Source organism: Leptonychotes weddellii, chromosome 12, assembly GCF_054177405.1.
Source record: "Leptonychotes weddellii isolate Sample4059 chromosome 12, ASM5417740v2, whole genome shotgun sequence".
NCBI classification, from domain to species: Eukaryota; Metazoa; Chordata; class Mammalia; order Carnivora; family Phocidae; genus Leptonychotes; species Leptonychotes weddellii.
In genome coordinates this window covers 93,041,774-93,058,889 of record NC_138380.1, presented here as the reverse complement: position 1 = coordinate 93,058,889, position 17,116 = coordinate 93,041,774, and the positions used below count along the sequence as shown (strand labels likewise).

At 58.6% G+C, this 17,116-nt stretch overlaps 1 protein-coding gene across 4 annotated transcripts in view; it reads left to right on the top strand.

Annotated features, from left to right (window-relative positions):
* Positions 1-2,619: 2,619 nt before the first annotated feature.
* Positions 2,620-17,116, top strand: part of OGDH (oxoglutarate dehydrogenase) — a 55,330-nt gene continuing 40,833 nt past the window's right edge. For 2 of the 4 annotated variants that reach the window (XM_081800852.1, XM_081800850.1), the window contains exons 1-3: positions 2,620-2,903; positions 13,284-13,475; positions 14,788-14,878. In XM_081800852.1, coding sequence (XP_081656978.1) covers positions 2,682-2,903; positions 13,284-13,475; positions 14,788-14,878 — 505 coding nt within the window. In that variant the 5' untranslated portion in view covers positions 2,620-2,681. Of the gene's footprint in view, positions 2,904-13,283; positions 13,476-14,787; positions 14,879-14,996; positions 15,100-17,116 lie in introns of all 4 variants that reach the window. The other 2 variants (XM_081800851.1, XM_081800849.1) reach the window with 1 other exon arrangement.

The following is a 17,116-nucleotide window of genomic DNA, read 5'->3' as shown; positions in this document are numbered from 1 at the left end:
GAGATGGAGAAGCAGGCTCCCCGCGGAGCAGGGAGCCCAATGCGGGACTTGATCCCAGGACCCTGGGATCATGACCTGAGCCGAAGACAGACGCTTAACCGACTGAGGCACCCAGGCGCCCCTGATGCACTGTTCTTATAGTGACTCTGGGATTGGAAAGACGGAATCTGGTTCTTCCAAAATCTGGAATGTAAACCCAGTGTCTGCTCAGGTCCATCAGATCGTAGGCAACCTTGGGTGGAGCCATCCACTGACGAGCAGTCTTTCTGATGAGTCCTGTTAAGGGGAGTTTGACAGTTGCCATGTATCCCGGTGACTGTCTGGGCAGCCGTGAGCTGTGTGTCAGTTTCAGTGACTGCAGACAGCAGCTAAGGTAACACGGGCTGTTTGCAGCGTCGTGTTGGAAGGACCGATTTTGGTGGAACCGAAGGAATGAGTGGTTTGTGGTTGTCAGTGTGGTACCTGGGTCACTGGGCATCCCAGCGGCTCAGTAGTGACAGTTGGTGGCGGTGAGACCACTGCGTCCTGGGAGGAGAGCCCGATGCAGAGACCGTGGCGTGGCTCAGGAGGCTCGGACGACAGAGACGCTGGAGGGGAAACAACGAGTGCTTTGCTTTGGATGTACGTCATGAAAAGCCGCGGCGGTGGTTTCTGTCATCCCTGCGTTGGCTGGGGCTCGATGGAGAGCCGCGTGGTGAGGGCCAGGGAGAGCGGACGTGAAGTGGAGCGTGTGACTCCAAGGAGAAAATAGCGCAGCCTGAGATTGCGTTCTGTGGCCCCTTTCGAAACCCGCGGCCTGCCCGTCTTGAGCCTGTGAGGGGCAAGATGGCGCTGGTTGTGCCACTGGTTTCAGAGCACCTGCTCTGCTTCTTCCTCTTGCTGGCCTGTCTTTGTGAAGCAGCAGGGCGGGCCGGCGCCCCTTGCGTCCGAGGCCGTGTGTGTGTTCTGAGCTTTTTGGGCCGAGAGGAAGAGTTCCTATAAACAGTACCCAGGGCAGTTTGTACAACAGTTATTTCTGGGGAATTCTCAGCACGATTCAGGGCTTGGATCTCCTTCAGGTAGGTGTGGAGGTGGGTGTGATTCCAGCCAGGGCGCCTCCTTCGAGGCACAGGCTCAGGCAAGGCCTTCGGCCAGCACGCATGGCAACCTGGGGCAGAGGGCTGTGGTGTGAGCCTTGCTCCCCTCCCCTCCCCGCCCGGGGCCCCTGGGCACCCAGGATTCTTGGGGAGGGGGAGCAGCACCGTGTCCTTGTCGCTGCCAACAGGGGCCCTGCCCGCAGGCGTGCTGGGTTCTCAGGCATGGTTGGAATTGGTTCAAGATTCTCTGGAACGGTCTGAACTCTTGCACGGTCTGGCGGCTGCAGCCGCTTGTTTTAGAACATGGCTGTGTTTGATACAGGTATGTGTTAAATTTAGTAAAATTATGACCATCAAGCGCAAGGTCCGGTCAGAAGCAAAGAAGTACCTGCCCCGCCCCGCCCCCCCCAGTCCTTTCCTTCTCGTCCTGGCCTCACCCTTCCTCTTCAGCCGCTGAAGGGCCATGCAGAACAGGAAGACGGGCGTTGCATCCTGGCCCTGCTGTTAGTGGCCCTATGACCTTAGGGACTTTCTTTCGAGAAAGAAACTAAAACTCAGAAAGGCAGTCGGTAAACAGAAGAGCTGGTGCCTGCCTTCTAAGGGGTTTGCCGGGTTCGTGAGGAGTCCTAACGTGTCACAGGGCAGGTAAACATTTCTGTCACGGTCGCTGTGTGCACTTCCCCTTTGGAACCTGTTTAGAGCGCAGCCCCTGCCTGTCAGGCCTTCCCAGGCTCCCCGGTGCTTATGAAGTGTGACCACGCTCTGGGGGTGGCGTCAGGACCCTCCACACAGTCCTGTCCAGCTCACCCCCCCTCCCCCGTCTCGTGTCAGACAGCTCTTGCTCTTCCTCTGTGTTCCTTCACGCTTTCCCACCTCTCTGTCTCTCCCGCTCCTGATTCTTCGGCTTAGAATGCCTCCTCCCCTTCACGGCTGAATGCTTCCTCGAGGCCTGAAAGCTGCAGCCTTCCCAAAGCTTCCCTTGTCTGCTCTTTCCTCCCACCTGGAAGGAACGGGCCTTTGGAGGGGTTCTGTTGACATTTTGGGTGCCTGTCAGGGACTCAGTGTCTTCTCTGCAGTGTCTTTTTCCTTTTTTATTCTTTTTCTCTTCTGCCTGATGATAAATTATTTGAGGGTGACCAAAATATTTTTCCAGCTTCTGTGTATGTTCCAGAACACTGTGAGTCCAGGAGCTGCTCAATAGTTTCAGGATAGATTAGAAATGTCTTTCTCATTTTATGGTTAATCTTAATCTAATCCTCATGAAATAATCTTTGCTGCCTTTTCTGTGATTGTCTTGCGCATAAACTTTAGAACGTCCCATGTGTATCGTTGGCCTCACATCCCTCCAGCGAGACCGCAGCTGCGTCTTCGCCTCCGTGTCACGTGGAGCACGGCCCCGTACATAGAAGATGGGTTTGGGTGGACACGTGTGCACGCGCTCGGTCGTGTCCTCTGCGCCCGGACCCGGGCCCTGACGTGGAGCTCACGGCCACGAGTGTCTCCGCCAGCCACAGTCTGCACAACTGTTCCCTGTCTGATAAAATGCCCTTTCTGACTTTTCTTCCTTTTTTTGTGCAGACCGTCGTGAGAGACATCAGGACAAGAATGTTTCACTTAAGGACTTGTGCTGCTAAGTTGAGGCCGTTGACGGCTTCCCAGACTGTGAAGACATTTTCACAAAACAGACCAGCAGCAGCTAGGACGTTGGGGCAGATTCGGTGCTTTACCGCCCCCGTTGCTGCTGAGCCCTTCCTCAGTGGGACTAGTTCCAACTATGTGGAAGAAATGTACTATGCGTGGTTGGAAAACCCCAAAAGCGTACACAAGGTAAGGGTCCCAGGAGCGGATGTCTTCGTGTGTTTGCAGTCTTGGCCTGATGTTGGCCGGCTGTCCAGGTAAGTACCTGTGTCCTGAGGAGCCTTCTGGAAGGCAGGCCGGCCGGCTAGCTGGCAGCAGAAAAGCCCACCGAGTGGAGTCCTCTGCATTGGCAACTCGGCCATCAGCCCAGGCCCTGCAGCGACCACCTCTCTGGAGGAGCGCTCCCCTCTTGCTTGACACACTGCACACTTGAGACCCGCTCCCTGGGACAGAAGGCCTGTTTGACCTGCAAGGGTCTGAAGAGGCTCGTGCACCCTTTCCAGGGCCTCCCGGAGGATGCTGTGGGATAGACGCCGAAGACAGGATGCAAACAGAAGCCACGACCCTGCCGGATGCTCCATCCCATCTTCCTGAGAAACTTTAAAATCATCACATGCAAATGCTGTGTAAATGGCATTTTCAATCAGTATGCTCCTGTATCTGAGAGTAAATTCTGTGCGGGCTTCTTTCTAATTCCCTTCTGTCGCCCGTAAGGCATGTCCTCGAGAGCCCCCGTGTGCACACGTGTGCTTGATACAGGGCGTGCCCGGCTGCTGAGTTTCCTCCCAGCATTCTGGCCGGTGATGTTTACGGGTTTTCAGGCTGGGCAGCTGGCCCGGTTGCGGGAACTGGAGGGTGGGTCCCCAAGTTGCCATCTGTGCCACATTTGCAGGCCATGGGAGGTTTGGAGGAGACATGGGTACGTGTAAGGTGCCCAGGGTCTGCACAGAGGAGTGCCCAACAGAGGCTGGCCACCGTTAGCTGCTGCTTTGGCCTCTTCCTTACTTGTGAATCTTGGGGTCTTGTCATCAAAAGGCAGCCTGCTTCCACTGGGCCCCTGAGAACAAGCTTCACCCTGAAATGTCCGTGACATTTAAAGGTGGATACGTTCGTGTGGCTGCTGGAGCCACTGGCCCTATTTCATCCTGGTCTGAGCCTCCTTGATCAGCAAAGGAGGGCATCCAGCCGGGTCCTTCCCCGTTCCCTTGGCAACCTGGAGGCCACGTGGCTCCCTGAGCAAGGTGAGACCTGGTTTCCTGTGAGAGTAGATGTTTCCCTGGCCTGTAAACAAAGGGACCACGCAGAGGTGACCCTAGAAAGTGGCCCTCCCTGCGGCGCTGGCTGTCAGACGCTCTGAAGACAGGCGCTGCGCGGTGGGCTTTGGGCTAAACCTCGTCAGAGGCTCCGGGTGTCACACTGTCATCTGGTGCCCAGGCCTGTCCCTCGGCCTTCCTCTCCCCAAACATAATGTCTGTGGAACCAACCACATCTTCTGTCCTCTGGGCTGTAGCAGGGTGTGGGCTCTGGGCACGGGGCCATGTGCCTTTTCACTCTGCAATGTCCTGACTTCATTCCCACTCCTGGGGAGCACAGCACAGTGACGGCTCACTCACAGGCCAGGGAGGAGTCCAGGGTGGGCACTGGGTCCTTGGACTCTGCCGGTCAGAGCGAACACTCACAGACATGCTGCAGAGCAGGTGTGCAGGGTCTCAGAAAGGGACTTGCCAGTTGAATACGAGAATCCATGCAGGTGGCATCCTTGGGCCAGATTTTATGTGCTGGTTTCAGTTGCGGGGATTCTTCAGGGGACACCACGTCTTCAGGACCGGGGAGGGGTGGGCAGGGCGGTGTAAATCAGGGGGCATGCCCCTCATCCACCGTCCCAGCCACAGGGAATCGATTGCCTCTCCAAGGTGGGATAGGCCTCCTACCTGATGTGTTCGTGTTTCTTCAGAGACACAATCCTGATGTTGCGTCAGATTCCAGTGGCCTCTGTGACTCAGGGAAGTCCGTAGAAATATTGACTTTCCGAAGAATGCTTCATTTGTGCTCGTGTTTTAGAACACGTAGTTCAAGCAGAAATGATGAATTAGATTTGAAACTTGAGATCGATTGGCTTTCAGAACCCCCACGTGTGGGTTGTGCAGTGTGGGCTCTGTGCCCTGAGGGCTGGCCCTGTCCTCTCTCTCCTCTGTTGATGCAGACCTGGTTCATATCTGGTGGAAACAACAATTTTAGCATCTGCCCTCCCTGCCCTGCTACACTCAGCTTTCCAGTTATTGTTTTAATTTTTTATGATACTTTCAAACAAATGGTAGAAGAGAATAAAACGAGCCACTGCGAGGAGACCCATGTCCAGCCTCAATTGCACTCCACAGTTTGCCAGTTTCCAGAACCCCTTCCTGCCCCACTCTTTTTTGCTTGTTGATTTTGCTTGGGTGGGGGCCCAGGGGAGTGTTTGAAGCAAATCCAGACCTGGGTCATTTCAGCACGACTCTCACTAATGGGAATGTTGTCTTCACCACACCTAACAGACTTCACAAGATAACTCGCCAGCATCTACTTCACAGCCTCAGCCAGCTGTGCCTCTCTTAAAGCGTATGTGCTTTTTGTTTTTTTTTTTTTTAATTTTATTTATTTATTCAACAGAGAGAGAGAGAGAGCATTAGCAGGGGCAGAGGCAGAGGGAGAAGCAGACTCCCTGCTGAGCAGGGAGCCCGATGCGGGGCTCGATCCCAGGACCCCGGGATCATGATCTGAGCTGAAGGCAGACGCTGAACCCACTGAGCCCCCCAGGTGCCCCGTGTGTGCTTGTTTTTAAAGAACACTTGTATTTTCAAATGTTTCATCTTGAACATTGTTTTTGGTGACGTACGCAAGCAATTCTGAGCTGGAGCCCCTCGTGCTCCTGGTGCCCAGGCGGGTGGCTGGCCCCGACTACACCCCACCCCCGTCATCACCTCTAGTCTAAATGCCTTGTCAAGCACAGCCCACCGCTGGACCCCATTAGGTGCCCTCAGCAGGGGCCTGTGTGTCAGCACGCGAAGCCTCCCTCATCAGGGTCTCAGCCATGTTGGGGACAAGTCAGATATTTAAGTCTTAGAAACACTTAGAATAAAAGCCAGATTGCCCCGTCAGTATTTAAGACAAGCAGGCCTTGGGCACTGCCAGGCCCTATTTGTGCACGGAGGCACCCCCCCCCCCCGCCCCGCCAGGCGGACCGTGGTGTCAGCCCTGCTGGGGAGGACCCTGGCTTGCTCCTGGTGCTGGGGCTGGAGGGAGGGCCCTCTCTGCCTCTGGCCGTCCCCGGAGCCTCAGAGCTTGCTTTCCCTGCCAGCCCTTCTTAGTGGCCTGAGCTCACGTCCGAAACACTGTCTTCCTCTTCCCGTTAACCACACCCATCTCATGCCATCGGGGCCGCTCCAAGGGTAGTGACGGCTCTGGTCCCTCGTGGTCGCTGCACCAGACGCAGAGTCTCCACCTTCAGTCCCACCTCCTGCGGGCTGTGCCATTCTGCCTCTTCCCTCCGTGCTCATGAGACACGATGCTGTCGTTTTGTGTAAGGGAGGCAGACAAGCAGAGAAAAAAGACATCAGCCCCAGTTCACGGTGACACGTGCCTTTTCACCCTGCAGTTCTGAAAGCTCCCTGGCTGTGCTTGAGACCTCTGTGCCGGCCTCGGTGACAGACACGTATAGTGCAGGTCCGTGGGGTACTTTGTGGGATTTGGCCGGTGGAGGCGGTGAAGCGGCGGTGACACTCTCCCTCGATGACACTCGGCTTCCGACATCAGAGGTACCTCCACCACGGTGGTTTGTGTGTGGAGTCACCCAGTAGGCGGAGTACCTTCGCTAACGTCAGCACGTGCCTCCGGGGGGACTCACTTGCACGGTTCTGGTAGGGAGCTAGGGTTTGCAGCCTGTCCCTGTCGGTCTGAGCGCGGTGGCGAGGGGCTGCAGGGAGACGTGCTGGGGCAGGGGCCTTGTGCGCGCGGCCTGGGCGCCACCTCTCAGGCCTCGGGCCCCAGGTCTGCCTCCCTCGCAGGGGGCTGTGGTGAGCCAAGCCCTGAGCCGGCTGAAGGTCTGCGGGCTCTTGACTCTGCTGCCCTGCGCTTGGGGGTTGGGAAGGAGGCCTCTCCTCTACGTGGTCGTGACTCCCAGACTCAGATTCTCTGGGAAGCTGCGGGGGGTGTGCTGCAGGCGTGGGAGGACCCGAGGCCACCAGACAGCCCCCCGAGGTCCTCTCTGTCACCGTCCAAAGGGGCTGCCAGCCTTCATCTCGAGCAGAGACCGGGGAGCGGCGGTCAAGGTCAGCAGACTGCACAGGGCAGAGCTGAGGCAGCGTTCCTTTGCTCGTCTTGGCGGGTTGCTGAGGTTCTGCTCACGCGCCCTCACAGAGGGAAGGTCACCGAGCTCGTCTGCAGACGTTCCCTCATCTGTGCTCTGCTGGGCTTTGAACACAATGGTGTCGCTCTGAGCATCAGTTCTCTCGGTTTCTGTGACCGAGGGGTACCCAGGCAGAACCCCCAATTTTAACTGCTTGCGTAGAGACAGCTCCATGGCAACAAGTCAAGCAGGCCCGGACTCCAGGGCACGGAGTGCCTGCCTCCCAGACGCGATGCTGGGCCAGGGCTGAGTGCGGCCCTGCCAGTGGACAGAAGGGGCAGAGCCACACGGTGTTTTCAGGGAAGACTGGGACCCAGCAGCTGGCACAAAGGGCACATGGGGCGCATGTGGGGACTGTCCAGTGCAGCCCTTTCGGGCACAGCAGGGACACGAGGCATGTGACAGCACGCCATGGCTGGGCCGCTGGGCACAGTAACCTGAACACATATGACACGGTGCAGAGCTTCGAGCACACCTTCTAGGCTGGAGGACCCGTGTGCGGGGGCCTGGGGAGGGTGGGAGCCTCAGAGCAGCACTGGCGGCCCGAGAACCACCAGTGACCACCCTTAGCTTGAGGAACCGCTGCCTGCCCATCTGTTTAACTGAAGTAGCCTGAAGCAGCCAAACCCTTGCGTCAGGATGGCCACTGGCCACTTCTTGCCCTGACTTCCGTGCTCGTGGCAGTTAGGAAGCATTGTTAATACCAGAACTTAATAACGCAGTTGTTTGTCAAGGTGCTGGGGTCTGACCCAGACCCAAAGTTCATCAGCCTTGGGCTGGCCTTTGAGCCAGGGTTTGGTCCGGTCCAGAGGCTGCCTTGCCCACTCCCCAGGCTGGTTTTACGTCAGGGTCCTTGGCAGGGCGCCGGCAGAGGGCGGTGGTGGCATCGGGTGACATGTACCAGACCGAGGTGCGTCACGCGGGCGTGTAGGGCCAGGTGAAGCAGCACCTGAAAGGGACTTTGGACAGGAGGAAACGGGGTGGTGAGCCCAGAAGCCGGCGGCGTGGAATTGGGTGGCTAGAGTAAACATCAGTAACCTCAGGGTTGAGTGTTGATCTCAGCTTCTGGAACAGATCCAGCTGTCCTGCAGCTGCTTTTCAAAATGTGGGAAGGTGTGCAAGGACACCAGGGGTGCCTCCCTCAGCTTGCGGGCGAGGATCTGGCAGGCGCACAGCTGGAGCGGCTCCCCTGCCCAGCCGGGGGAGGCAGGCTCGCCACCATGGTGCGCTCGCTGTGCGTGGGGCCCTTAGGTCGCGCACTCGGCTGGCCGCCGCGTCACACGCACCCTGGGGGCCTCCCAGGCGGGGGGAAGGGCTCGGGGTGGCGTGTTTGCCGCCCCTCCCGACGCGGAAGCGCTGCGTGAACAGTCTCTGATGCGAGCTCCATGGCCAGGAACTGGTCCCTGAGGCGCCTGTGATCTGCTGACGATAACTGAGGGCAGAGTTCACTTGCCTCGCTAACTCCTCACACCCGTGTGCCACGCTCCCCAGCATCAGCACCTTTTCCAGGTGAGGTGGAGCCTCTGGATTCTGGAGGCCACAGGTGTTTACAGCTGACACCGCACCTGCCACCCCCCCGAACCGCACCTGCCACCCCACCTGGCACCGCAGCTGACTCGTCAGGCTGTTCACCCTGAGGAGGAGTCTGAACCTGTCTGATTGGACTCTGCTGTGTGCAAAGCCTGGAGTAGCTTCCTTAGGACGCTGCAGAGGAAAAGGGACCCGTGCGCAGCTTCGAAGGGCTTCCTCTGCTTAGGCAGAGACGGTGTGTGACGGCCGGGAGAGCCCGTCGTGGGTACGGGAGGTCTGGGAGATTGGCAGGGTGTGGGGGTGATGGATTTTGGAACAGAGCTTCGAGGCTATACGTGAATGCTTTCGTTTATGTGAAATTGGAAGTCAGAATGCTGGTGTCGTTTCAACCATGATACTCTACTCGTTCACACTTAAAACCTACCGTGTTTTGGTGAGGTCATTTCAGCAACAAGTGATGGTCTCAGCTCCACTGATGGCTGTCCCCTCTTCCCGCGTGGCCTGTGGCCTGGCTCCATCCAACTCTGCAGTCTTGTCTCTACCGGGTCACCCTGTCCCGCAGGGCTCACGGCACTAGCTGCCCCCGAAGTGCCATCTTCCGCCCCCGAATTCCCACGCTCACTCCTGTTCCTGCCGTTCCTCAGGGAGGGGCTCTGTGTGGTCGTCCACCCGTCCCCAAACCTGAAAGCAGGCTGCGCAGAGGCAGCCTCAGCGGGTGTCCGTGGGATTGAACTTGTGAGTGACAGCGCTCACCTGGTCACAGAGCGCTGCCTGCGCACGTCCCGAGTGCCTTTGGGAAGCCCGCTCCAGTGCGGGCAGAACGTCCCTGGAAGCCTCCCGTCCTGCTGGGTCGAGGAGCTGGCCCCCCAGGGGCAGGCGCCTTCTCTCGTCACCCTGGTGCTCAGGCCACCACTCCCTCTCCAGCGGTGCACAGAGGACGGAGCGTCCGTTAGCAGCCACTGGTAGGTTCAAGGGCAGGCAGGGGGACGGAGAGTTTCCTCGGGGGGTTGGTTGTGCGCCAGAGGCAGATGGAGAGGTTGGCGACGGGGTGTGTGGACCCCGGCGTGAGTCTGTGGTGGCTGGTGGCTTGCGTGGCACTTGGAGGAGGCGGTGAGCGCATGGCCCGGCGAGGTGGGCTGGGACTTGCGCCCGGCTGCGTCTGACACAGAAGGCCACCCTCTGGGCCAAGTACCGCAGCCCCAGACCACAGCCAGGGTCGGCTGTGCCCTGTTGGTTGGGGGTGTTCCAGAGACTGCTGGACGCGCTCTTAGGGTCTGTGCTGTGAAATCTGCCCCACCGGCCGGTCCCTGGGTTTCCTTTCACTCCGGCTTTGTCGCTGCAGTTACTGCTGGAGCCCCAGGGTTGGGGTGTCCAGACAAGGAATGGGTTTGGCTCGCAGAGGAATGCGAATGCGAATGTGCCCTGTGCGCACGTGTTTGCACACACTCAAGCCTGGGGCCGCTCGCCTCCACGGAGCAGGTGGGCGGGGCAGACATCCTCTGCTGGAAGCTTCCTCCTCCAGAGGGAGGGGCTCCCCTGACGGGCCGCTGCAGCCTCACGGCCCCCTCTCCACCGAGTGTGGCAGCCGGTGAGCGTGCAGGTCTGTAAAACCTGCTGCTGAGGTGTGCACCAGTGAGGGCTGCGCCCCTCAGACAGGAAGCCCTCTCCGGGTGATGACGAGGCCCCGTGTCCCCCCCCCCCCCCGCCCTGGGTTCGGGGGCAGGGGTGAGGGAGGGAGAGAGGCTCCTTGGGCAGCAGAAACCATTGGAGGGATGGAAGCGGCTCTGTGGGGTGGTGAGGCCTGCAGCCAAAACATGACCTCCGCTTCCAGAGACCTATTCAGTGAGCTTTGGTGAGGTCTGGGTGACCCTGAAACGTGCCCGTTTTAGGTTGAGGGGCGGTGGGTGTGCAAGTCATGCAGCCACGCTGCCCCGGACTCCCGCTGCAGAGGTCTGGTGTGAAAGCCTCCCGGGTCTGGGTGGCAGGCGGCTCGCCGCTGTTGGGGGGGGCCCGCTGCTGTTGGGGGGGGCCCGCTGGAGGGCAGGTGTCCAGGCCGGCTGGGTGTGGGGGTGAGTGACGGGAGGCAGGCGCCGCATTCAGCTGTGGTCCTGCTGCTGGCTCCCCGTCCCTGCAGGACTGGAGTGAACCAGTTTCTTCTGACCGCCTCCAGCACCAGCCGGGTTTGCAGCTGTGGGTTTGTCCTCAGCCAATTGGAGATCACCTGGAGTTTGACTCCAAGCACAAAAGAAGGTCAGAGAGAGGAGGCCCGATGGTGGCGATCGCCTGCGCCCCCCCTTCCCGGGGCCGGGCTGGATGGGGCCCCTGCTGCTCTTGTCTCTGGCTGTGCCCTCCGCCTCCGCTGGAGAGGCCTTTCATGTCTGCATTTCCTCGGCAGGGTGGGCGGGTGCGCGATGGTGTTTACGTGAGGGCTGCCGCTGACCCGTGTCCCTGTGGCCGTCGCCATGGTCTGGCCGTCCCCAGTGCTCTGGGCGGCATGCTGTTGGCTTTTGCCTCACTGCCACCTCCGAGGGGCTCCTTCTGGGCCAGGCCCTCGGTCACTGGAGGCCTGGACGGAGGCCAGCGAGAGCCCTGGGCCAGAGCCACTCCCCAGATGCAGGGGCTCACTTGGACATGCTGGAAAAGCTCCACAGGGTCAGAAGTACGTGGGGGGTCCAGTGTGTTAGCTCCTTGTGTCCTTGTAGCAAAGCAGGTGGGAGCAGAGAGGCAGCCTCCCTTCCCTTAGGAGTCGATACTCAGGTGGCCTCTCTTTCCCTCCAGAAACGAAGGCAGCTGTCTTCCCTGGTGAACACGCTGCCCTTCACCCATGTCAGAGGAGGGCCAGAGAGTTGGCACCAGTTGGAGGGGCGAGGGGAGGGCCTGGGCCCCCGAGTCCTGGATTGCAGAGGGTGCCCCGGCTGTCAGTTTTTGTGGCACAAGAGGCTTTATGTCGGCGTTAAAGGCAGGTGCCGGGAGAGAGCCCCACATCCTGTCTACCATCAGCTGACACGCTGAAAATTAACCAGCAAGGTAAAAACAGTAAAACCTGGACTAATGGGTTAAAACATTTTAAAACTGTTACCGAGACACAAAATCACATAAAGTGTACCACTCCGTGTTGGATGGTCATCCCGCTAATGATTTGATTTTTAAAAATTACCTTTTCTGAACACAAAAGGGAGAATACGTTCTTATTGTAGAATGATTTAAACGTTCTACAAAGCTCCCTCCAAAGCAGTTGTAGGGAGAGGCCAGGCTGCCCCACGTGAGGAAGTGCGCCAGGCCCCTGAGTGACCCCGAACAGCCCCGAACAGAGCCTGCCTGAGAAAGCCAGAAGACCGTGAGGACCCACGCCATGGCGTCAGTCCGCATACGGACCACCCATGCGATGCCCGCCGAGCCCCGGCCAAGCTCCTCGGGACGGCATCCCGGTAGCTCCTCCTGGGATGGTGGGCACAAAAGTCCAGCAGTGTTTGTCATGGGTCTCAATCTGCTTACTGACAGAAAGGTCCTCGGACACTGAGGAAGGATGACATTTTTGTGTGTCTGAACTTGCTGGTTTTCAATAGTGTTCTTTTTTCCAAAGGAATGTTATTAAGCCTTCAGGTCTCTGAGCTCGGAAATATGTTTTTTTGGAAACTTTACATCTTTGCTTGAGGTGATAAACTGTCGTAGTTCATGGTATCTCTGTAAATTGCAAATGGAATCTTCCAAGCACGGAATACCGAGAACAGAAGGACAGAAGGAAATGAGATCGTTCGTGTTGGCACAGAGGAAATCACGAGCAGCAGTAACGCCAGTGAAGTTCTTGCTGCCCACGGACTGCGTTCTGAAGAGAGTCTTTAGCCATGTGATTCGATCTCTACAACAGACCTGCGAGGTTACGCACGGGTGTCCTCCTCTTACAGGTGACAGAGCACAGGAAGTTGGGTGACTCATCCATGTGTCGGAGCTGAGATCCCAAGTTCAGTCTCTGAGCCCGCACCCCCGCATCTCCTAAGTGGCCCTCCTGAATTACAGACGGGGCCGTTTCTCCAGCGGTCAGTGAAGGAGCATGGCAGGCTTCCAGATACGAGCCCTGGGCTCCTTACAAGGGCCCCAATTCCATCTTGCACCTGGGAACACAAGCATGAGCAAGGCCAGCCCGGGCCCCCCAAGACTGTGCCCAGCCTCTGGGTCTGGAGAGATACTTGGAATGCTCGGCCCCCCTCAGGTGGTCCCGTCGGGGCAGCTGCAGACAAGGGCCAGGAGCGCTGGTCTTCCAGATAACTGGGCCAGGGCCAGATGGGGCGGGAAGGCCTCTGTTCACCTGCCTCCCAGGCCGCCCGCCCCGAAGCAGTCGGCATGTCACTGGAGTGCTGCAGAGCTGTGCGACTTTGGGCCTTTGGGGTTTTGATGGAAGGGCAGCCTTACATAATCTGCGTCTTAGGGGTGGGGTAAGAGGGGGCATCCCGGGGGAATAATGGAAGCAGGGCCCAACCCTTCTGGGGCGGAATCGGGCTGTGCAGCGTAGGAGCAAGTTGCCCCACCAGCCTGCTGGCGGGCGAATATAACCGGGACGTGACTTGCCTGCCAAGAACACTGCTCTTTGGGGCTGAAAACGAGTCCTGCGTCCTAGGTGAGCCATGGGGTAATGCGAGTTCCTTCTTTGTCTTTAGTCATGGGACATTTTCTTCCGAAATACCAACGCTGGAGCGCTGCCGGGCACCGCCTACCAGAGCCCGCTCCCCCTGAGCTCGGGCTCCCTGTCTGCCGTGGCGCGAGCACAGCCCCTGGTGGACGCCCAGCCCAACGTGGACAAGCTGGTGGAGGACCACCTGGCAGTGCAGTCTCTCATCAGAGCCTACCAGGTAAGGCCCACCCGCCGGCCGGCGGTACGTCAGCAACGGAGGGCGCCCCGACTGACGTGTCGTGGAACCAGGCACCGCTCCGTGCCCGGGAGCCGGGGGGGCAAACACGAAATACGCCAGGAGCCGGAGAGCCGGGACGGACAGTCTGGCCCCGCTTGAGCACGTTTGCTGCCCGTAGCACCTGCCCAGTAAACAGCTCCTATTTCTTTCCACAAGTTGACAAGCAAAACTGTGGGCAGGGAAAAGCCGTCCTTGCTGGGGTGTCGAGGGGGCTGCTGATCACCAGGAGGGAGCAGTGACCGGAAGGGGTGCGCCCCCTTCTCAGTCGCCAGCACTCACATACGACCAGAGGAAATGAACCTGTAGAGTTTGGGACAGAAGCAGAGCCCACGAGTGCATGAGAGGTGGGTGAGGGGCAGGCGGTCTCCAGGAGTCTTCCAGTTAGCGGTCCATGCCATCAGAGGCTGTTGGGCAGGACACGTGGGGCTCCCCCCACCTTTCTCCCCCTGGCAGGGAGGAGCCCAGAATTCAGACCAGAACACCTGCTCTGAGAGTAGCTCTGAAGACGGAGGAGAAATCAGGCCTGCGGAGGGAGTCCTTTCCAGGGTCCCTGGGCACCTGGGCTCCCCTGCCGCCGCCTCTTCCATGGACCACATGGAGTTCTCGTCTCTCCTGAGCACATTTCCAGGAGACGCCACGGGTCGGGACAGCAGGTCCTGGCGAGTGGGCAGACGCTCCGAGCCATGTGGTCGGCATGGCCATATGCTCTGGAGCGTTGTTCAGTGGTCATTTCTGGAGGCAGGTGCATTTGGTGGGTGTTGCCTGCCTCGTGTAGCCTCAGTAACTTCACGCAGTCCCAGGTCCCCCTCAGCAGCCACCCGCTCTCAAACTGCTAGCAAACAGTCGTGGGTCAGGTAGCCAAGACTTGAAGTTGGGAGGGATTGTCTTCCTCCTTTTGCTTCTTAGTTCAGATCAGAAACCGAAGTCCTAGTGCCCCTCGGCGGGGTCTGGGCTCCCCTCCTTGGGGGCACTAACGTGCTGAGCTGCGTGGTCCCACGCGGGCATCAACCTATGTCCCACTTCGTTTATCCAGGGGAACTGCAAGGGTCCCCAGAACTGCCCAGTTTACTGTGACCCGAGTTTATCTCTTTTTATAAGCACAAGAGCACTTTCACGATAAAATGTTTGAAGGCTTTTTTTTTTTTTTTTTTAACTAATTTTGTTACTTTGGATTCAAGTTTGACCAAGTGTAACTTTTCCCCCCCACAGCCCGCGGGTCCTGCTTAACGACTGCTTGTGTTATTGCTTCCAGGTCAGGGGTCACCACATTGCAAAACTTGATCCTCTCGGAATTAGTTGTGTAAATTTTGATGATGCTCCGGTAACTGTTTCTTCAAACGTGGGTGAGAATTAATCTGTAAATGCTAATTTTAATGTAATTTTACTTTTTTTTACCCCTTCCCTCTTTTTTTTCTCCTGTCCTTTTGTGTGTGTCCCCCTCCCTCGCTGGCCCATCCGTAGATACGAGGGCACCATGTAGCGCAGCTGGACCCCCTGGGGATTTTGGACGCCGATCTGGACTCGTCCGTGCCCGCTGACATTATCTCCTCCACAGACAAACTTGGTGAGGGTCTGGGAGCGGCCAGTGCTGCGCTGCTTAGCTGCTCTGCGTCACGGCTGTGGCGGCCAGGACGTCCTCAGACGGAAGGGAGAGGCTCTTAAGTTTCCTTCGTTCTGATCACTTGAAATTTAGCGTGTTTGGGGCAAGTTACTTTTATCCCAGCTTTTCAGCCAGACTCCATGAGCTCAATTGTCTGAGTCTCAAACTTGGAGAGTAAAATTTGGGGCAGACGAGGTTTGTGGCACCGAGGAAAAGATGACTTCCCGGGCAGGCGGGTCACCTGACATGCCAGACGCCGACTCTGCTGGCTTGGTTTCCAGGTCCCGATTCAGCACGGCCTCCGCCCGACGCGGCCTCGCTGCGCGCTGGGCTCCTTGGCGCACGGCACGGCCTGCCTTTAACGGGCGGGTTCCAGAGCGCGCGGTGCTCCGGGGTCGATTCCTAAACGCTGGTGATCACACTGAGGAAGGAAACTTTGGAAGGCATCCCGGCGCGCGGGGAGGTGTGTGGAGCTCAGGCAGCTGCTGTCACGCGTCCCCGCTCCTTCCTCTGCCACCAGGAAGCACACACAGGGCGCGGCTGGGCTCCCCCTGCAGTTGCTTTCTCAAGTTAATCTGCTCTCGGTCACCGTGCCGCTAACCCGTGCTGAGATGACTGATCCGGAGATGGCCAGGTGCCCACCGGACGCACCGTGCATGCTAATAAAACTTACGATTGCCTCCCTGCCCTATGCTGCTCTCCGGGAGGGGACGGAACTTGCCTCCTCGAGCAGTGGTCTCTAACCCTCTGTGACGCCCCAGCACTCTGTAGCACCCCTGGGCTGTGGCGTGGGTGGTCAGGCTCGAGCCAGGTAAGGCAAGGTTTCCGACAGCGTCGGCTTCAGGGTCCATGTTAGCTAGCGGTCCGTCACCGCCGTCTTCACTGGAGAAAGGCCCCCCACTGCTGGGGGGTCCGGGGCTGCTTTCCCTCTCTTCCTCCTCCCCACACATCCCTGGCGGCACCCCGCCCCACACGGCCTGTGCTCGCCTGGCCTGAAGCACCGCAGGGCCCCCACAGGTGTTGAAGGTCTGGGGCCTCTCCAGAGAGGGGTGAGGGCCTGACACCGTGAGGCATTCCAGCAGGAGGGGGCACAGGAGGTAGGGGGCACCCTCTCCTGCCCCAAACTGCATCACCCTGTGGCTCATTCATGGTTGTCAGTTTCTCGGTATTAAAATGGGTGTTTTTTGGTGGTTCTCCACTCTCATTCGAACTTCAGGGCGGAGGGGGGGAGATGTGAAGCTGTGCTCGGTCCACGTGAGACTGGTCAGGGCAGGACAGAGCCGCAGCCTGCAGGCACCAGCAGAGGTTGCTTAGAGGTCCCCCGACACTCCCAGCCCGGCTGGTCCGTGCAGGCTGGGACGCCTGGCGACGCTCCAGTGTCCCGTCCCAGCGCTGGTCGAGGGCAGACGCAGGGGTGGGGGCAGGGCCTCCGTCATTCTTCCCAGTTTGTTCCCGGCCACCGTGGCCTCACCCTACATTCCCTCCTGGAGTGGTGCCCCGAAAGTTCGTGAGGCACCAGGAGGGCCACACAGACGTGGCCCCAGAGCCCCCCGGGCTCTTCTGAGGAAGGAGATGCTGCCTCCCCTGGCCAGGAGCCCTTCAGAACCACCAGGACCAAGTCAGGGAGCAGTCCCCTGCTTTGTAGAGGAAAGAGCATTTTCATTCTGAGAATTTGAAATAGTGATGAATTCTTTCTTTGGGTGCAAAAAGCGGAAATAGTGAATCTGCAAGAAAGTTAGTTTGAATTGTGTCACCTTTGGTGCATGTAGGTCTTCGGGAAAACAGCCGGTCCAGCCCGACCGCTGCTCGTGGACCTGGACACTTCTGGGTGCTTCCATGCCCCTCGCCTCCTCTGGGCCACGGGCCTGGCCTCAGAGCTAGCTCCCCGGGCGGGAGCCCCATCTCAGCCAGGACCAGCCTGCACCTCCTCATCTGTAAGGCGGCTTCAGAATTAAATAAAATCCTTAGAACAGTGCCTGGA